The 20,903-nt window shown below is 36.4% G+C and overlaps 2 protein-coding genes across 14 annotated transcripts in view; one reads left to right on the forward strand and one right to left on the reverse strand.

Moving 5' to 3' along the window:
* Nucleotides 1-1,494: 1,494 nt before the first annotated feature.
* Nucleotides 1,495-13,150, forward strand: RLIG1 (RNA 5'-phosphate and 3'-OH ligase 1). Of its 6 annotated transcripts, none has more exons than XM_067697501.1 (7): nucleotides 1,521-1,773; nucleotides 4,821-4,938; nucleotides 7,549-7,644; nucleotides 8,421-8,537; nucleotides 10,137-10,334; nucleotides 11,457-11,626; nucleotides 12,673-12,812. In XM_067697501.1, exons 1-7 carry the CDS (start codon nucleotides 1,684-1,686, stop codon nucleotides 12,763-12,765), a joined length of 882 nt encoding a protein of 293 aa, XP_067553602.1. In that variant the 5' UTR covers nucleotides 1,521-1,683; the 3' UTR covers nucleotides 12,766-12,812. The 6 variants fall into 6 exon arrangements, with proteins under 6 accessions (XP_067553601.1, XP_067553604.1, XP_067553602.1 ...); XM_067697498.1 differs by lacking the exon at nucleotides 12,673-12,812 and adding an exon at nucleotides 12,916-13,150 and having other exon boundaries at nucleotides 1,522-1,773; XM_067697499.1 differs by lacking the exons at nucleotides 1,521-1,773; nucleotides 12,673-12,812 and adding exons at nucleotides 6,040-6,136; nucleotides 12,916-13,150.
* Nucleotides 13,151-13,271: 121 nt separating this feature from the next.
* The window catches only part of CEP290 (centrosomal protein 290), a 97,541-nt gene continuing 89,909 nt past the window's right edge, over nucleotides 13,272-20,903 (reverse strand). For 7 of the 8 annotated variants that reach the window (XM_067697488.1, XM_067697492.1, XM_067697487.1 and 4 more), the window contains 5 exons: nucleotides 19,910-20,051; nucleotides 18,694-18,767; nucleotides 18,028-18,122; nucleotides 15,070-15,149; nucleotides 13,272-14,106 (listed from right to left, as the gene is read on the reverse strand). In XM_067697488.1, coding sequence (XP_067553589.1) covers nucleotides 13,861-14,106; nucleotides 15,070-15,149; nucleotides 18,028-18,122; nucleotides 18,694-18,767; nucleotides 19,910-20,051 — 637 coding nt within the window. In that variant the 3' untranslated portion in view covers nucleotides 13,272-13,860. Of the gene's footprint in view, nucleotides 14,107-15,068; nucleotides 15,150-18,027; nucleotides 18,123-18,693; nucleotides 18,768-19,909; nucleotides 20,052-20,903 lie in introns of those variants that run through there. The other variant, XR_010932517.1, reaches the window with a different exon arrangement.

Raw genomic sequence — 20,903 nt, forward strand, 5'->3', positions numbered from 1 at the left:
ACCCATCAGAGAGAGTAGGAGTCCAGATTGTAACTGTGAATGGGTTCTGTGGCTGTCCCCTGTGTTGGACTCCCCTGTTTCTGCCAGAAGCTTTGCTCCAGGCACTGATGAAATCAAAGCACTAGAAATAGAGTGCTTCCTAAAAAATGGTTAGCTTTGCTGCTACTTTCAAACAGCAAGTGGAATGTTTTGCAAGATGATCTTTTCTCAGAAATGATAGAATGTTGGAACTAAAAGACTGTGGCAGTTTGGGAAATGACAGTTGAGAGTTGTGACGGTTATTTAATTGTTGTCTCCTTGAGACCAATGAAACAAGCTGCTTTTTAGGATTCTTCTGGAGGAACAAAGTCACTGGTTTTTGACTACAAAATGCTAAGACGTTTCTGGTCCCAGGATCTCACATCAGGTGTTTTCGCCCCCAACTCCCTTATTTATTTATTTAATTTATTTTTCCTATGAGAAAATCAAAGACAGCAGAAGAGAAAGTAAATACTTTTATACAGCAAATCTCTTCCATCCCTCCCCTCTGAATCCAGCAATCAAAAACCAGTGAATTTTTCGGAGGGTTATTTTATTCTTTGGGAATTTCCTTATACATGGAAAACTCCAAGTGAGATATAGTCGTTTAATTTCATGAGGGCTAAATCAGGAAACTGCTGGGCAGTCTGATACCTGCAGATAAGACAATTATAGGAATGAGACCTGGGCATTGTCCAGACACATAAAAGATGGCAGTAATCAAAACTCTCCTACTAGGGACTACTAGCTTCAATGAGATAGAAAGGCTACTATTACTAAATATTGAATATTTATTAATTTTTATTCAGTCATTGACTGTCATTACTTACCCTCCAAAGTTCTTTTGAGCAATAAGTCAAAGCTGTTTTTACCTCTGCAGGTGATTGACGACAAGTACTCAAGCCATTCGGACTCTGTTGGAGCTCATACTTAACTAAGGTAAATGAGGTTCCTATGAAAGATGGAGATTGAAAGCTGAATGTTGGTATTCGTGTGGTTTTGGATTGGTCTAAGGCTACACTTTGCATTCACTCTGGAAAAGACACCAGAACCAATTATGACCATATTATGCCGCACAATGAGGCGTAATACAAACGGTAATTTTTCTTTTTTGGGAGGGTCCTAGATGTTTTAATTGTAGCGTTTTCTAACATTTTTCCAGGGGAATTACTTTTCATTTCGCCTTGAGATGTCTCCGGATATTTCTAAGCTTCTACAGTGCTTCTCCCAGGAACATATTAAAGGGAACAGGCAAATCGGTTTCATCAAAATGGTGTTAAATCGCCACCTAAAATCACTCATTACTTATCACTTCATACATTTAATTTTCATAAATATCATCGGCTACTAATACACACACACCAGAAACGGATCTTTGTGTTTTCAATGTCATCACAACCCTGAGGGACGCTCGCGAGAGCACACACGGAGGTACCTTTTGTTTCCGCACTACAACTTCCAGAAGGCTCCGCGGCCAGGAGGCCGCTTCCGGGCGTGCGTCCCGGCCCACCTCGGTGCCGGGGGACGCGGGAGCGCGGCCCTTGGGCCAGCGCGCGGAACGTGCGTGGCTTGAGCAACTCGGTTGAGTGCTGTGGATGTTGTCCTGGTACGGACCCGGCGCTGTTCGTAAGCGCGCTTTCCACTCGCACTGCCTGTGGACCCACCATGAGGCGCCTGGGCTCGGTGCAGCGGAAAATGCCGTGTGTGTTTGTGACGGAGGTGAAAGAGGAGCCTTCCACCAAAAGGGAGCATCAGGTACCGAGGAGCGCGGGGCCCGCGGGGCGGCCACGGGTGGGCTGCTCCCCGCGGCGCGGGCTGCGTTTGAATTCGGAGAGGGCTCCCAGGCGCGGTGGAGCCGCCCTGTAGACTGGGGGCGGGGGCGGGGGCGGTTTGCAGGTTTCTCTGGGGCGGTCTAGGGTACGGGTCTTCTACGCCCCGAGCTCCAGGTTCTTGTACCTTCTTAATTGCAAGGGAGGGAATCTGCGGGAGAATTTTTCTGATCCGGCGATTCAAACTTGCCATCGCATGGAAATTGAAAACCCGCATCTTAAATAATGTTCCTTTCTTCTTGGGTTACCACCTTTTGAGGAAAGTCCCTTAAGTAGTCGTATAGTCACCGCAAAACAAGCTTTCCTACTTTTCACGAGTGTGGTGTCAAAGTGGAGATTTTAGAAGACTTGCTTCACCTGTTCAAACCTGGGAACCGATGACAGTGTTGACAACTAACCTAAATAGGTCACTAAAGATCAGACCTCCTGTATTGTTACCAGTAATTAACTACTTGATTCTAATTTTGGTGTTTCTATCTCAAGGTTTTCTATTCTCGCAGCAACGTGTTTTACACATGGAGAGGGCCCTTAATAAATACTGGTGAATGGTCCTCTATCAGGATAACTCTTTAATACATAGTAAAGTCCTTGATAGCAAAATCACCACTTATCGGTTGGGTGCTTCAATTCATCATACAAAATCAGCATGTGCATTTGACTCCACCTCCACTTCCCGTTAACATCGTTCACACTGGCCTTCTTGTCTCCCAGGCTAAAAGACTTTTAAGGCCAAGACTGCTGTGTTATTTCTAGTCCCAGTTTTTAGGACCTGACACATGGTAGGCACTGGATAAACCCTGGTGTCATTTCATGCCAGCTTTCCATTTACCTTGATGCTTTTTATCTTATAACATCTCACTGCCACCGCTATTATAGTTCTTAATATTTTACGCCCTTCTTGCACTAAATTGTTCTTTCTTGCCACTGAGAATGATCATCATTATTCTTTCCTAGTCAAAACCCTGCAGTTACTACTAAATGTCTGTAGCAGTAGTTGTCAAGATTTTATTTTTTAAGCCCTAGCAAACTTAATTCATACGAAACAATGGCATCCTGAAGAGTGGTTCACTCTAGCTGTGATCCTCAACTTTGTATGTTGTGGGTGGGAGGCGAGTAGTTTGTAAAAGCACTCTCCACCAGGAAAATAAGCCCCTTCTCTTGTCCCTCTGCAGTCAAGTATAGCTTATAGTGTTGTTTATAGCATAGCATTCAAATTCTTAACTGCAATTCAAGGATTCTCATTAATCAGCCCCAGTCGTAAAGTGCCTGTTAGGCCCACAGTGAGGTGCCTGAGCTCAGTGTAGTGAAAAATGCCATGTGTGTTTGTGACAGAGGTGCCTACTTAAAGTGACATATCTGTTCTAGCAAAGTCTGTTTCATCCTGTGAACATAGCAAGCACAATCCTGTCTCTATGCTCAGGCTACGCACCCTGCCTGGATCACTTCCAGGATTTTAAAAATTTAGAATCAGAAGTTCTCTATGAAATCTTTCATCAGCTTACTTATTCTAGTGATTTCCCCTACCAAGAAATTGTAGAGGATCACTCAGTTGATACTAGCTATTACTTTTTATACACACATGCCTTCTGTTTCCAGTCAGAGTTTAAAGATTTAAGTGACAGAGAAGGAGAACTTTGCGTACCCCTTGGTATCTTATGCTGTCCTTTGGACATGTCAGTAGCATGGAGTGGTAGGTAATTCATTCTTATGGAAGGGATATTTGTCCTTACCAAGAACTCCATAAAGTCATCTCCCTAGAATCTTTGATAAATTTAAACACACACACACACGCGGAGAGCTATTGGGCCAAACCTTGGTCCTACTGCCACAGGTTAAATTGATATCCTCTGAACCAGTGTTATAAGTTACTGATAAATCCCTAACCATTCAGCTTTATCTTAAAAATACTGAATCAGTACCAGAGTGGGGCTAATTTCCTAAGTTTGCCAGACTCTGAAACAGTACTTCATTTTTTAGTCTTAAGCCTATCACACCAGTATGTTTATATTGTACAGTGTTTTTTCACATTATGTAAGGTGAGTATTACTTCAGATAATTTAGACTGTAAAACAGTGGCATAGTCTTTTCTCATAAATGAAAATAAATTACAGATAAAAAGTTGGTAGGAATCCGAGAAAATGTCTTTTCCTCCATTCTTGATACTCTTGGCTTGTCTTCCTGACAGTAGAAAAACCGTAAGTTAAATATGCAAACAGTTCACTACTGATAAAGCTGAAAGGGTCCCCATTTGTTTTTCTCCTCAGCACTTATCATAGCTAACATTGTACTATATACATTTTGTTGCTGTTATCATCTCCCTCCTTAAAATGAACCTTCCACCAAAGGCAGGTCCTTTTTTGTTCACCTCTATCCCAGTGCTGAGGACAATACTTAACCCATAGGAGGCATTTAGCAAATAATTGTCAAGTAAATGACTGAACACACTTAACACCTGTGCTAGGGATGCAGCTCTGCATAGGACATGGTTACTGTTGTCAAGCTTATTATGGTGGATAAAGAAACATGTGAATACAGTTGACCCATGAGCAATGCCAGGGTTAGGGGCTTGGATCATACAGCAGTGGAAAATCCGAGTATAACTTGTGGTTGGCCCTCATATTCGAATTTCCTCCATAACCAGGGCTCTGCATCCAGGATTCAACCAACCTTGAATGTGTAGTACTGCAGTATTTACTATTGAAAAAAAAACTGCATATAAGTGGTCTCATGCAGTTCAAACCTGTGTTGTTCAAGTCGACTCTGATTACAAATCTGTGTGGAAAAACATGTATTGCTATGATAGCATAGAAGGGGAGTGGGTGATTTGTAAGAACTTCACAGGAGAAATATTTTGAAGGATAAACTGGTGATCATCCCTTAGAGCTAGTGAAATTAAGAACTTCCAGGTAAGAGTGTGTGTGAAGGTATAGAGGCTATTTATCTTAAACCAGTTTTCTCTTTCTCTTTTTTAAGCCATTTAAAGTTTTGGCAACTGAAACTATAAGTCACAAGGCATTAGATGCAGATATACACAGTGCAATTCCAACAGAAAAAGTGGATGGAACATGTTGTTATGTTACTACTTACAAAGGTAATATAAAACTGTACTACAAATATTACTTATTTTTCTTAGTCACTTAAACTATATATATCTGAAATGGGGCATTGCTCTTCATAAACCCTTGGAAACCTAAGTATAATAGGAAAATAATAAAATCACAATTGGTACATTATACTTATTATATCATTGTATCTTTCTCTTGGGGGAAGAAGGAACAATAACTAATATTTACTTAATACCCATTAAGGGCCAGACAGTATGATAAATGCTTTATATGTGTTATCTCTAATTTGCACAATAAGCCTCTCCATTTCACAGAAACGGAAACTGAAGCTCAGAGAACGTAAATAATTTGTTCGAGACCATATAATTAATGAAGGCTCAACTGGTAATAGGGTTTATCTGACCCTAAAGCTTGTTCTTATTCCACTGGTCCCAGTGCTGATTCCATTGTTTTTATTACTATTGGCAATGTCTCTAATTTATTTCATTTTAATGTACTTTAAACTCAAATAGAAATTGTCAACTATGTTAAGGAAAAAAATGCATTGAAAAGAGAGAAATAATCTTTGTGATTTTTTTCTGGATAGTGAAATTACCTCTCAATTCCAGCAAGAGAAATAGAACAGTTAAATGCATATTGAACACATTCTTTATATCAGGAAATCTCTTCTGAAGTGCATCTTTTGTCATGTTTAATTGTGATAAAATACATATGACATAAAATTTACCATGTTAACCATTTTTAAGTGTACAGTTCAGTGGTGTGTACAGTTCTCATCATTGTGCTGCTATCGACACATCCATCTCCAGAACTCTTTTCATCTTGCAAAACTGAAACTTCCTACCCATTAAACAACTCAGCATCCCCACCTTCTTCCAGACACCATTCTACTTTGTCTGTAGGGTTTTGACTACTCTAGGTAACTCATATAAGTGGAGTCTTAACAGTAGTTGTCTTTTTGTGGCTGGCTTATTTCACTTAGCATATTGTCCTCAAGAGTCATCCATGTTGTAGTACATGTCAGAATTTCCTTCCTTTATAAAAGGATGAATAATATTTCATTGTATGTATATACCACAAGTTTGTATATACTACATAATTGTGTGTATATACCATTCATCCATCAGTGTGTACTTGGGATGCTTCCATCTGTTGGCTGTTGGGAACAGTGGTGCTATGAACATGGTGTACAAATATCTGAGTCCCTGCTTTCAATTCTTTGGGGTATGTATCCAAAAATGGAATTCCTGGATCATATACTAATTCTTTTTAAAATTTTTTGAGGAACTGTTATACTGTTTTCTGTAGCAGCTGCAGTATTTACATTCCTAGCAGGACTTCAGAAGGGTTCCAGCTTCTCCATATCCTCACCAACACTTGTTTCTTTCTATTTTTTTGATAGTAGCCATCTTAATGGGTGTGAGTGCAATGCGTTCTTTTATGTTTATTGTGAAAAGAACAAAAGGTCCATTCAACAGAAATGACAATGTAGTTTTAATCTGGTTCTTCATATTATTTATTGGTATAGCTAATGAGTAATATATAGTGCCTAAACCAAACTTTAATCAGTAATTTTTAAGATAAGTCTCTGATTTATATGTTTGAAGAAACTAAAAGATTTTTTTAGACTTATATTAAGAAACTTCAGTGTGCATCATATGTGTAATCATGTATAATGGTAGCAGTTAAACAAGATTGGATTGCTAAAGAGAACTTACAGAACCCAGAGTGACAGTGCTTGCAGATTCAGTTTATTACAGGTAAAGGATAGGCAGTGCAGCAAAGGCATTAAAAGGATGCGCGTCACAACCAAAGACTCTCTCACAGCAAAGCGTCTGGTGAGACCGGGTGAAAGCTTCTATGGTCCCCCGCCCCGACTCCTCCCCCACCTTCCTGACAAATCCAGGCAGGACACACTTTCTTAAAGCAGGGACCACCATTGATATAGACAGGGAACACCTCAGAAACCGGGAATCTGAAATGGAGTCTCAGCTGGGCATTTTTATATTTTGCTGGCCCTGAAGGTATCTTCCTGCTAAGTAACCAGCCTCAACATCAGCCCTCCAGGAGTCTCACTGAGACCAGGTGCAACTCATTAGCCTCACTGCTGTCAATAAAGAGTGCTGGCACCTGCCCTGAAACTTCTCAGATCCCTGACTGTAAAGCATTGCTATTAATCAATGTTCCTTGCCTTGACCCCAGGGGTCAGAGCCATGCAAAACAGTTTAGCTTCACTCCACATTTTTGGGAATTAACCCTCATAGCACATAGTTCGGTTTCAGGGGAAGTGTGAATACAATTTTCTGGTTATGTTTCCATTTGGTATAGAGGTAGCTTCGGTTTCTCACAATTGCTAGTTTCTAATAAAATATGGCTGTGGAATGTCCTTATGAAAGAGTCACATTTGCTTTTTATCTCATCCCCATCACTCTCTAACCAAAGACTTAAGTCTTATACATCAGGTACTGTTAGGTAGGATGTCTGTTATACTGCTTATCTCCCTTTGTCTTCTGGGTTGCTTCTCTTAGAGGAGATGACTCCTACTGTTTATTGAAAAATTTTATACGGAAATGTCTTTCAAGATAAATTTTATTGTTTGTCTCTTAAACTTTTTTTTTCCTTTCATTATTTTTTAGGTCAGCCATACCTTTGGGCTCGGCTAGATAGAAAACCTAACAAACTAGCTGAGAAAAGGTTTAAAAATTTTCTACATTCAAAACAAAACTCTAAAGGTTAGTGGGTCCTTTTTTTTCTTTTTTTTAAAGGTTTTCATGATTTAAGTTGAAATTTTTGGCTTATTTCTTGCTATGATGTTCTTTATATTATATGCTTCTTTACAATTTAAGCACTTTGGGAAAAGAAAAAATTATAATTGAATATCTTTATATGTAAAAGCATATTCTTGAAAAATATTTCAAAATATTTTCCTAACACTTCTGTGACTCTTCATTGTAGCATGTCCATTTTATTAAAACATAAAAATTATTGTGTGTGTGTATATATATATACACACACACATATATATATATAAAATGAGTGACACATTTTGGTTTTGTCTACCTAAGAGACAAATGGGTAATTTTATAAATCAGGCACAAATCTCAAAGGATTATTAATATTTTTAATTATTACAGTAGATACTTCTAAATATTATATAAGTAGATACATACATTTATTGTTATATATCCACTCATTCATACATATAATCTTTATATATTTATATTCATAGTGCATTAAAAATTTACCATAAATCACACATGGTGGAACATTGGTTGCTTTAGTTAGACTGTTACTACTGTTACAGATAGTGGTGGGTTCAAAATTGAAAATTTAAAGTGTTAGTACCTTAACCCTGAGAAGTAGTCACATTGTGGTGGTAGTGAATGGAGACTAATTATATGATACCTGACATTATGGGGTTCATTAGCTGTTCCCACTTTGAATTTGTTCAGTGTTATATGTATTTTTTTAAAGTACCGCCACACATAAGATTATTTAACTCTTTTAGAATTTTTTTGGAATGTTGAGGAGGACTTCAAACCTGTTCCAGAGTGCTGGATACCAGCGAAGGAAATAGAACAATTAAATGGGAATCCAATGCCTGATGAAAATGGACACATTCCTGGTATTATTATACATTCAATTGGAAATTACAGAACTTAATTTTAATATGGTTCTTCATGGTATTTATCTGTATAGCACAAATTTTCTAAGTCTAATTTAAGTTTAACGATACCAAAGATGTTTCATATCAAGAACGTCCTCTCAAGTTTAGAATCTTTTCTCAGGTGGACAGTTTACTACCTGTAGTCTGTGAAGATTAATAAAGCATTGAGTGTGGGAATAGCCTTGAAGTGTTGTCACGATGACGGTATGTTCTAATCTGAAATGGGATATTAAGCTTTTTACTTTTTAGACTGGGGATAACAATATGTATATATTTTTTGCAAAGATCCTAGAAGACTGTCTCGAAGGGAAGTGAAAATAGGTGTCTCACAGTAGTTTTTCTGGAGATGAGAAAATTTTGCAGAAGTGTGCTGAGTAGAAGGATAACTCCAGATTAAAAGAACCTATAATGTGCAAAGTACTCTTTGATTCTGGTAATGCAAAAGTGAGGAGTTATCCTTGATGATCTTTTAGACAATAGGAAAAATCTACCAATAATATATGATTTAAGAACTAAAAGGAAATAATACACAGGGTACAATCGGAGAAAAGAAGAAGAACTCCTAGTTCAACCTGTGGTGGTTAGAGGAGGCTTCTAAGGAGAGTGGACATTGAAACTGAAGCTTAAGAACCAGGAAGTTAGTTGGCGAAGGAAGGGAGAAGGTCAGCTTAGGCAAACTCCCACGAAGGGGAGAGATCATGGAGTCTTTGAGAAATTTTAAATAACACCTTATTGTGGCTGGAATGTTTAGAGTGTATGACACTTGAAGCTATAAAAGTAGAGGCTGGAGATGTGGAATGGGCTCAGATCTTAAAGGGGTTTATATTCCATCTGAAGAAGTTTGAAATTTATCCTGAAGATGATTATTAAGCAGAGCTACAGCAGAACTAAATTTAAATTCTTGAAATAGAATTACAAGGGAGATAGTAGATCAGCAAAGAGGTTATTATAGTAATCTGGGTGAATAATGAATGCCAAAGATGTGACGGTCATAATAGTGTTTATGCCCTAGTTTGTCTTTTTTTTTTTTTGGTAAGGAATTCTCCACAACAAAGAACCCTAATCTGCCATCAGTAGTTAGGAAGGGAATAGCAGTAACATTCAATAAATGTAGAATCAATAAATTGTTCAATAAATACTGGAACAATACAGTAAATTGCAGAATACTTGCATCTGTCTATCGTCCCTGAAACTGGAGAGAAGGTAGAGAGAAAACTTAATTTAAAAAAAGGTTTTGGTGCTGTGTCTTAGAATGGTGCTCAATTCTTATTGAAAATGTGAATTTTCTATTAAAATAATGCTGAGTGCTCTGAAGTGACTAATCAAACAGGTTAATTCCTCAGCAGAATCAAGAATGAGACCTTATGATTAAAGAAAAAGATTATGATTTACAAAGTAGTAAAACTGCTAACATTTCCACTGATGTTAAAAGTGATACCTATGTGTGATAGAACATCCAGAAAATACAGAGAATTTGCAACAAAAATTAAAATTACCTTAGGTCTTAATCCAAAGAAAAACAGTGCAATAAAAAACACTTCTTTCTTTAAATGATAGGTTGGGTACCAGTGGAGAAAAACAACAAACAGTATTGCTGGCATTCCTCTGTAGTAAATTATGAATTTGAAATCGCCCTGGTACTGAGGCATCATTCTGATGATCCTGGTCTTTTGGAAATTAGTGCAGTGCCACTCTCAGATCTGTTAGAACAAACACTGGAGCTTATAGGAACCAATATTAATGGAAACCCATATGGTGAGTAAAGCCTTTTTCTTGTTTAGTTACAGTAGTCATTTTTAAAGAAAACTTCCTAGGTTCAACTGAAAAAAAAATACACACTAAAGAAATGACTAGTAAACTTGAGTTACTTGTTTTGGTTTTTAGATTCCATATATAAGTGAAATCATACAGTATTTGTCTTTTTCTTCTTTCATTTAGCATAATATCCTTTAGGTCTATCCATGTTGTTGCAATTGGCAGGATTTCATTCTTTTTTTATGGCTGAGTTTTATTCCATTTTGTGTGTGTGTGTGTGTGTGTGTGTGTGTGTGTGTGTGTGTGTGTGTGTGTGTGTGTGTGTGTGTGTGTGTGTGTGTGTGTGTGTACACACACCCCATATCTTTATCCATTCATCTATTGATGGGCACTTAGGTTGCTTTTCAAGGCTAGGTAATTAGTTTAGCATTAATTAACAGCTAGGAGTAAAGTAAATAAAAGAATTAGCAATGAATAGCATATCAAGCATTAGAATATACACCATGATGATTTGAGTACAAGTCCTGAGGGCACTATGGAGTATTGTTAACCCAGGGATGAAGACAGACCCAAGGTCATTAAAGCTGGAATAGCAAAATCCTATATAGAGATCAGAAGCAGACTGATTGGCAGGTGAAAAGAATCTAAGACAGTAATTATACAAGTTATCAGATACAGCGTGGCTGTTTGGTAAATACTGAATGATAGTTGAATTGTGGCTAATGGTGTAGAGCAGCAGTTGGTGGACTTTTCTATAAAAGGCTAGACAGTAAATATTTAGGATTTGGGGGCCATATCTCTGAAACAGGCCATAGAGAGTACTTAAATGAATGGGTTGGCTGTGTTCCATTGAAACAATTTACAAAAACAGGCACCTGGCTGGGTTTAGTCGAAGGTCATAGTTTGCCAATTCCTGGTATAGAGCACACAAAGGTGGAATTTAGATTTAATGGGATAAGGTGCCGACTTTTGAGTGAGGGCACTTGTCTCTGTTCAAGGAATTAAACTTTTTGGTAAATTTATTCCTCAGTGTTTTAGAGGCTTTTTTTAATTTGGAGGGAGAAATTTCCTCATTCTTTTTGAAACTTCTGTATGGCTAATGGCAAAGTTTTACAATTTTAGGGTTAGGAAGCAAGAAGCATCCGTTACATCTTCTTATACCGCATGGAGCATTTCAAATAAGAAATCTACCTACTTTGAAGCACAATGATCTGTTGTCCTGGTTTGAAGGTTGCAGAGAGGGCAAAATTGAAGGAATAGTGTGGCACTGCAGTGATGGCTGTTTAATCAAGGTACTGGCAGAAAATAATTAGTGGGATTATGTCATTTTATGTTCTTAAAGTAGAAGTGGCACTAAAATGCTCTACAAATTGCAGTAATTCTGATATGCAGTAATTTAATTTCTTCATCTCACATGCCACCATCTTTATATGATAAAGTTGTGTTTCCCAATATGTATTTATTCTGTGGGGCGTTGGTTCTTCTAGATGTGCTTCAGAATTAAAGTGATGAAAATGTCCGGAAAACCCTGCATACTATGTATTGCCTTCTTGGAAATTCATGTTGAACATTAGTGTTCTCTAAGACATCTGTACTAATAACTTAGTTTAACGCAGCATTTCTCAAAGGTACCTGATTATAGAATTCGTTGAGTTAAAAGAGTGCCAAGGTGACAGTTAATATATACAGAATGAATTCTTTTACCCTTTGCACCCTTTCTGTCTCCTGGACTTGTCTGTTTGATTTCACATAGGTTCTAGTTTGTAATGTTCAAAACTGGACCCTAGTCCAGTTTGGACCAACCCCAACTCCAAACAATTCACTGAAGCCAAAAACTTAGATATCATTTTTAACCCCTCTCTCCATCACTTCCTACATCCAATTATCAGTTCTAAAAGAGTCTCATCTCTTGCATCTGTGTACTTCTTACCAACCAGTTGGCTGTTGATTTTAAAACAAGATTCATGCCTGAATTATTTTGTCACCCTCCTCAGCGTTATCTTTCAGTCTTATCCCTGTCCTGTCCATGCTTCACAGATGAATGAGAATACTACTTCCCTGCGTAAAAGTGTTCAGTGACATTAAGATTTTTCATGATCTGGCCCCAGCTCAAACTTCCAGAACTCTTTACCCCCATCTCCCAAACACACCCACGCTGTATATGTTCTTAACTAAATGCAACCAGAGCAAAAACACAATTCTATCACATGGTATTTCTTTTGGTTAGAATGCCTTCTGCCCACATTTTTCAATTGGCTAACTTCTGCACTCAGCAATAGACTCTATTATTCATTACATTTTTATGGAGCCCCTGATTATGTTCCTGGCATGTTTCCAGGTGCTGGAAATAGAGTCAACAAAACAATGTCTCTGCCTTCATGAAGCTTACATTCTAATGGGGAAGATAGACAATAAGCAAGTAAATATGTAATATGTCAGGAGAACAGCTATAAAAAGAAAAGGGTAAGATGACGTGGAGCCTTAAATAGTGCCTGGGAGATAGTAGGCACTCAAAAGATTTGTAAGTGAATGAAGATAATACAGGCTAAAAGCTAATGCCCTTTTTTGTTTTTCTTTTCAGGTCCATCGCCATCATCTTGGTTTATGCTGGCCAATCCCAGATACCTATATGAATTCAAAACCAGTTATTATCAACATGAATCTGAACAATTATGTGTATGCCTTTGATGCTAAGTGTTTATTTAATCACTTTTCAAAAATAGATAATCAGAAATTTGGTAGGCTCAAAGATATAATACTCAATGTATAAACTGGAAATGCAATTAAAAACCAGCTTCTTTGTTATTATATTTCAATATTGAATACTCTGCCATGTTTAGAAGGTAAAAATATCTGAGTTTCTATTTATTGTTCACTGTCTAATATAGCATCATCATGTCTTCTAGCATTTGAAGAAATGAATTTCCCACCTGCAAATATCTATTCAAAATTTTATTGAGAAACAGCAAGTGAGTTTTTAACCTCTGGAATTTAAAATATAATAGTAAGCTGCCCAGCTTGTACAAAGGTTAGATTCAGTCCATTATACATGGGTAGTAGCATAAAAGACAAACCAACAATTCTGGACCGTTTACTTTAAAAATTAAATAGTTTAAGCTGAATTTAATACTGCTAGACATTTAAGAAAACTTATGGCTCAACTTCATAATGTATTTTTATCTATATATATACACACACACACACATATATAATTTGAGAATATGTAAGTATATATAAAACCCCAGTTTTAAATGTTTAAGAAACTTAAAACATGAATGTATAGGAATTCACCATAGATCATTGCCTATTTGACAGATATAACTTATCCTAAAAGTCTTCAAAAATACACTTTTCTAATACGTTGAAATTTTCGTGTAATTTTATTTACTAAAAATTCCAATTTAGGTAAAGGTACAAGGTATTGGGAAGGAAATCATGTAGGTCAGAGACTTGCCTGATTTCCAGATGGAACTTCCAGATGGAATTTTAACTTATAAAGTTAATAAACAGTTAAATAAAACTATAGTTAGAGGTGGCCCTTAGTATATGGGAAATTAACAGGATTTTCCTCCTCTTCATCTTCAAACTCTTCAGAAGCAGCAACAGGACTAGTTAATTCAACTCCAAATTGTTCAGAAAGCGTTTTTAACTTCTCTTCTAAGAGAATATTTTTTTTCACTTCTTCTTTGTAATTATACTTCAGATCTTCGATTTCTTCAAAAAATGAAGGATCAAAATTTTCCAGTTCTTTTTTCAGCTTTTTTATTTCCTCCTAATAAGAACATATTATCTTTAAAAGGTATATATAGGAAAAAATACATTCCTTAGGTGTGAACTAAAGAGATTAATTACAAACATGAAAGCCAAAGTAACCTGAATAGTCAAATACACGGCAGAAGTATTTTCTTAAGATTTTATTAATAAGGTTTCATTGTACAGTGTAAGTAACTAACTTGTTAACTGTCAAATTATTTGTTCTCTAAGTTATGTCCTGGTCTTGGACTAAAATTTATCAGTTCTTAAATCAGAGGGGATTTAATCTTTCTCCAAAAGAATATTAAGATACTCTCAATGAGGCAATCAAAAAACTTGGCTATTCACAACATTGAAGTTATTTTGGTTAAGATTCTTTGGTTAGGCTTTACTTGTATTTTCTTTACAAATATCTAATTTTCAATGAATAATGGTCACTTGTTATAAATATATTTATGATCAGGTAAACTGTTGGGCTTCTGCCTGGCTAAAAGTTAGGCATCTGGTAAAGGAACAATTTGAGCTTTAATGACCATGTAGAATAGCCAGTGATCACTAGTTAATTTTCATATTTATGCTCTTTTGTTCTGTTTACAGATTCTTAAAGAGATAAAGCATATCAAATATCTTTCTTTAAGGGAACTATTCCTGAAAAGAATTTCTAAAGGAAATAAAAGACACTTCCCAATGTGACCCAAAACTTAGAAAAATATTAAAATAATGAGCTATATTTGTGACAATTAAACATAATTTACTCTTTAATCCTATTTGTCTCAATTTTTTGATGGTTCTGTTAATAAATATTTTTAATACAGTCAGATGAATATAATAACTTTGTAATATCAAGGTTAAATGTAAGTATAAAATGTGATCCCAGGAATATTTAGGATACATACTTAAAACTCAGAGATGGTGAGCATAAAAACAGTTTTCAACAGCTGTTTTCACAAAACATTTATAATACTATAATTAAAATAGTTACCTTCAAATGCTGCTTTTCTAGATCTGAGGTTGTGAGCTGTGTCTCTAGATCTTTGACCTTTTCCTTTAGTTGATCAGGATCTGCCTCCAAAAAAGTGAAAATTAGACTAAGCTTTTCCCACTCTGAATGAGTTCAAGATAAAGGACTTATTTTAGAGGATAAGGAGGAAATTTATGAAACTAGAGCCTGGAAAATGTTGTCTTTTATGGTTGAAACACTTTTCAGGCTGTGAATTCTGTATGCTACCTCTATATCAGGTATTATAATTCCATAAGCAGACAAAGAGAAGAGGCATACGTTAGATGTTTGTTAGAAGTATAGATCCAGGTTGATTTTTTACATGGAAGAAACCATTATTTTCAGAGAAAAGTTCTAGAACCGAGAAAATTTGTTAGGTGCTAATAGTACAACATTAGAATAAGTAGACTGTTAGGGAAGGGGCTACAACCATAAGGTGGCCAAATGCTCCTGTTACCCAACAGCTTTGACTATTCCGTGTACTTCAGTGCGTATTTACTGTAATTATTGGGTTGGCCAAAAAGTTCATTTGGGTTTTTCCGTAAGATGTTATAGAAAAACCTGAACGAACTTTTTGGCCAACCCAATACTATGTGAAAAATGTGCTGGGCAGGATGGATAACACAAAGATGAATAAGTCCTGATATTTTGGTAGGAAAACATAAAAAGCACAAGGGCTTTAATTTATTGATTTCCCCCAGAGTTAACATATCTCTAATTTTATAATGAGAATCAATGGGCAATAGTATTTTTGCTTTAATTGCCATCTTTGCTAGAAACATACTTTCTTTAAACTGCATATAATGTGTCATGTGGTCATATTTTACATCCATTGAGGGGTAAAATTTTTAAAATAATGCTGAATTTTGAGAAAATAATGGTCAGCAAATACATTTTCATGAATGGGACAGGAAGCATATTCTATTAAGGTGACCTTGGAATGGTCCTCCAATTACTGTAAGTTGGAGACAAATATTTTCCTCATACTTTTCAAAGCTTCCCTCACCTCTGCAGAAAGTACTAATGATTTTTTTACAGAGTTGATTTTTGATCACTGGAGTGCTATATTGAGTTGTCTTAATCAGTGGGATGCTATATATTACATAGCTTGGTAATGAAATTATGCAGTATAAGTGATTATTATGTATAGCACTTTCCAAAAGTTAGCTTAATGATCACGTATACTTAAATAGTGCTTTAAAATTTCCAAAAAAGTTTTGGTTTGATTTTGAGCCTTAACAGTCTTTGGTAGATATCCTTATTTTTAAATAGAAGATGAGGAAATGAGGGTTCAGAAATTCCTTCTCGGGAAACTGAGGTTTAGAAAGAGAACTTGCCTAACATCAACAGCATTAACTGCTCTTTGGTGCTGTGTCTGGTTTAGTACACCAAGCTGGCTGCTGGAAGAGATGTTATCAAGAGAGGTTTACGTATGTACTTCTAGTCACCAAGAGAGGAGGCAGTCTAATGGTCAATAGCAGGAAATGGCAAGGAGCTTTGGAGTTTCACAGATTTAGGCTTCATCCTGCCTCTGCCACTTCCTAGCTGCTTTGAATCTGTTTAACACAGGTAGAATGGAGACAGAGGTACTCAAAATTCAGGGCTATAAGAATTAAATTATAAAACGCTTGTAAAGCATTTAGCACAGTGTCTGGAATGACTCATACATGACAGCCTTAATACAAAGTAGCAACAAGACTACTTGGTAGGATATTGAAAAGCTATGTGAAATAGTCAAAAACTGTTTAGATATAAATTAGTATAACCCTTTGGAACAGAATTTGGCATTTTCATAAAAGCTATCAAATACAATATGCATACAAACAATCGATTCTTATTATTTGCAGTAGTTATGTTCTATAAAGTCAACATGAACAATGAATTAGTGAATACTGAACCACTGCTCTTAGGGAAAATAAACCTACATACACATGCATCTCACATAGATTTCATAATCTTAAATCCTGGAAACAACTCATCCTGGTAGGTCCTATTTTCTTTGTTATACAGGAAAGAACAAGGTTGGGAAGTATCAAGTGACTCCTGAGGCTGCCCTAATGACAGGCATCAGAGCTGAAATTTAAACCCAGTCCAGCTGGTCCCAGAACCAGAGGTTCCTGCCCTGTGCAGCAGTGCCCCCTGTTGTCTCTTCCTCTGGTCATCCTTGTATGAGAGCTAAAACAATGCAGAGCATCACCTTGCTGAATCTCATCTAGGAAAGTGTGGATCATAGAACTTAAATTTTTCACTGCTCTGTGTGTATGTCTGCAAAAGTACCACACAGTACTGATTTGGGGTTACAAGTAAATTTACTGAGTAGGTGAATATGCAAATACAGAATCTGCAAATAATGAGGATCAGCTATTCACTGTATGTGTGTTCACGCATATACATATACATTACATACCTATGTGTATATGTGCATACCTATGCACACAGGAACAGGGGAATGATTAGTAATCACTTCTGAATGCAAATGGAAGAGGGTAGGATAGACTTTTTTACTTTGTAAAAGGAAAAAAGAAAGGATATAGGCAATGTTTACTTATATACATTTAGTTTTTAAATTAATAACAAGATGAAAGTAACATTTAGAAGAAAATGTTCAAAGGGCTTAAAAGGGCCTATACTGAGAAACTGGAAGCAACAGACCCAATATTTATTACTTAGCATTGTATCATGGTTAAATCCGTAACATCCAGATGGAATACAAGGAGAAAGACACTGGAATACTTGCTACTCAATATTACAGACAACTCAAAGGGCTCAATGGGAATATTGTTTTGTGGAAGACAGAGACAGCTTTAAAAACTTAAATCAAGGATTTGATTTTATAAAAGGAAGACAGATCAGAAATGTGTGAACAAACAAGAAAGGCAAACCCTAATTCAAAAACTTGGGTTATCTAACATGCTATGAGTGTGTTAAAAAATATACTACCGGGTATGGTGCTTTGAGGTCCATTCTGGTCTTTGTTAACTTCTATCTGATGGATTAATTCTTCTTTTTCTTTTTCCAGCTGTCTGTTAGCTAATCTAGAACACAATGATAATGTGTTAAAAAAAGACAAACAGACATTGCTCCACAAAATACATGAGCATTTCTTTAATTGTGTGATGTACAGTGCTTAGAACTTGCTGATATTTATAAAGGTAAACATTTGTCCATTTACTCTCCCTGCTGCAATGCTACCATTCTCAGAGATCAGAGAATCAAAATCCTTCATGTTCTTAAAATCTGATCTGATGTCATTTTCAAGAGTAGTTTTTCTCTTGCAGGGAGGAGCCTCACAAAAGTACGCTACACAGAGCCTTGGAAGAATTTTTTTCCTCATTTCAATTAACATTTGCCTTTGGAAGCTAAGGTTTAATATATTCTATGCGATTAAGAAAGTTTAAATTACAAACTTGACACCTATATTAAGATCTGGTTTACCCTTTTTTTAGCATCCATTATATAAAAGAGTGATTGGCATTAGAAGGATGAAATAAGGCTGAAAAACCTATTAGGCAGCAAGATTGAAAAATCTTAACTGTCTAGATATAGCAAATGTGGTTATATTAAAAAATAATTTTTAAAAAGTAGTCATATGAACAAATAATATACCTAAGAACTTGAAGCTCCCATTGAAGGCCTTGCTCTGTTTCATCACCTTCAGGAACATGTTTGAGAATCTCAATCTTTGGGCACAATGAAAAGTTAGAAGACAAAGTTTGACACGGAAATATGAGGTTTTATAAAGATACTTTCAATGAAGCATAATTTTAAAAGTTGAGTTTTCAAAAGTTCATATGATTGTACATCTATGGTGATCTATCCACTATTTATTCAACAATTATTTATTGAGGAACTACTGCATGCCAGGCATTGTCCTAGGCACACTGGATACAGCAGTGAATAAGCAAAATCCCTTCCTTCATGATCCTGTGGTCCTTACATTTTTAGTGGGGGAAGACAAACTGAGCATGTGATGTGACTTGATAACACTTCAAGATGGTGGGAAGGGCTATTAAGAAAAATAACCTAGGGTAAGAGGACAGAGTGATGGAAAGTAGTATAGGTTTGGGAGGGTCTGAGGAGCTTGCATTTAAGCAGAGACATGAAGTGCAGGGGTGAGCTATGAGAATATTTGGGTAAACAGTATTCTAAACAAGGGAAACAAAAGCAAGGCCCAGTAGTTTGGATGAGTTTGGTTTTCCCGAGGATTGAAAGAATGTCAGCGTGGCTAGAGCACTATGAGTGCTGGAGAAAGTAAAGGTGAGGCTAGAGAGGAAACCAGATGCCATACCATGTAGGTCTTTGCAGGCTATGAAAAGAACTTTAGGATTTTGTTCTGGGGTAATGGGAACCACTGGAAGATTCTAAGGATGGGACTGCTATGATTTGCTTTATACCTTTAAAAGGATTACTTGGCAACTATGTGGAAAATAGGTCAGGGATAAGGAGAAGGTGAAACAAGGCAAGAGCGGAAGCAGGGAGACCAGTTAGGAAATTACTGCTATTCAGGTGTGAGAGAATAGCTTAGACTAGACTGGCAGTGTTGGAGGTGCTGAGACATCATCAGATTTGGGATACATTTGAAATAGAGCTGACAGGATTTAATGAACAAGACACGGGGTATGAGTGAAAAGAAAGGAGTCTATGATCCAAGGTTTTTGACTTAAACAAATAGGTGAATGGTGGGGCCATTCACTTAGATGGAACTTGTAGGAGAGGAATTAGTCCAGAGTTCATTTTTACCTACATAAGACAATGAATGCCGAGGGGTGGTTTGAAATACGATGCATTATTTTATCACATAAAGAAAAATGACATTACTTGCCTGTTGCTCAAGATCTTCCGTGTATTTCTTAACTTTTTGTTCCCTCTCTGTTGCTTGTCTTACAAGCTGTTTAAGATCAGTAAGGCTTTTAGTTTTTTTGGCAATATCAGTTTCCAATTCTTTCAACTTGGTTTCATACATTCTAAAAGTATAAAGAAAAAAAAATGGTGTAGACGTGGAAAATAATTTCTCTAATTCATTTAAAAGCTAGTTCAAGTTACTGCACTAAAAATAAAGAATATCTTATTATACTGTGTCTTCTAGTCAAATCTTTTCCTACATATTTACTTAGCATTAGGTGACAGCAAGGGATAAGTACCCCTAATTAACAGGCCAATTAAATAGAGGATTTAGATGTTTCCCAAAGTTATAACAAGGATGGAACCTGAATTTTACCACTGTCACAGATTAAAATCAATACCTTTTTCAATCACAAATAGAAATTAAATTCATAAGAATATAAAATTCTGTATTATTGAATATTCTTAGGAATATACTTAGAGATAACAAACTGAAGCATTTAATACACACACACACACACACACACACACACACACACACACACACACACACGTAGGAGGTATCCAGGTAGAGCAAAACCAAAAGAACACTGCTGGGAGAGGGAAAAGAATGTGTAAAAGCAGGGGTAAGAAAAATGGCATAAGATGCGGGAGGGATGAAGCTTGTAAAAATCTAAATAGATTTGTAAATTTTCAAGAAGTGATCAATAGTTCAAAAAAAAAATCCAGACCCCAAAAGAAACTTCTAAAACACTGAGCCAAAATGGCTTTACAAACCCATCATACCACCTTAAAGGAGACAATGCTTATAACATTCAAATTTTTCCAGAGAAAAGGAAAGAAGGAACACTTTGGCAACAAAATCAGGTAAGGACAGGATAAAGAAGGAAAATTATTATCTCAGTATTACAACAAAATAATACAATTATTATCAAAGAGCTTGTGATAAACCTTAGGAACCTAGATTAGAAGGC

This window comes from Pseudorca crassidens, chromosome 11, assembly GCF_039906515.1.
Source record: "Pseudorca crassidens isolate mPseCra1 chromosome 11, mPseCra1.hap1, whole genome shotgun sequence".
Lineage (NCBI taxonomy): Eukaryota > Metazoa > Chordata > Mammalia > Artiodactyla > Delphinidae > Pseudorca > Pseudorca crassidens.

What these genes read in the sequence shown, in the direction of transcription:
- RLIG1 (XM_067697498.1), top strand. Translation starts at nt 1,684, where the DNA reads ATGAGGCGCCTGGGCTCGGTGCAGCGGAAAATGCCGTGTGTGTTTGTG. An exon ending in CCACCAAAAGGGAGCATCAG is followed by an intron (nt 1,774 to 4,820) that starts GTACCGAGGAGC and finishes CTCTTTTTTAAG; the next exon opens with CCATTTAAAGTTTTGGCAAC. An exon ending in TTCAAAACAAAACTCTAAAG is followed by an intron (nt 7,645 to 8,420) that starts GTTAGTGGGTCC and finishes TAACTCTTTTAG; the next exon opens with AATTTTTTTGGAATGTTGAG.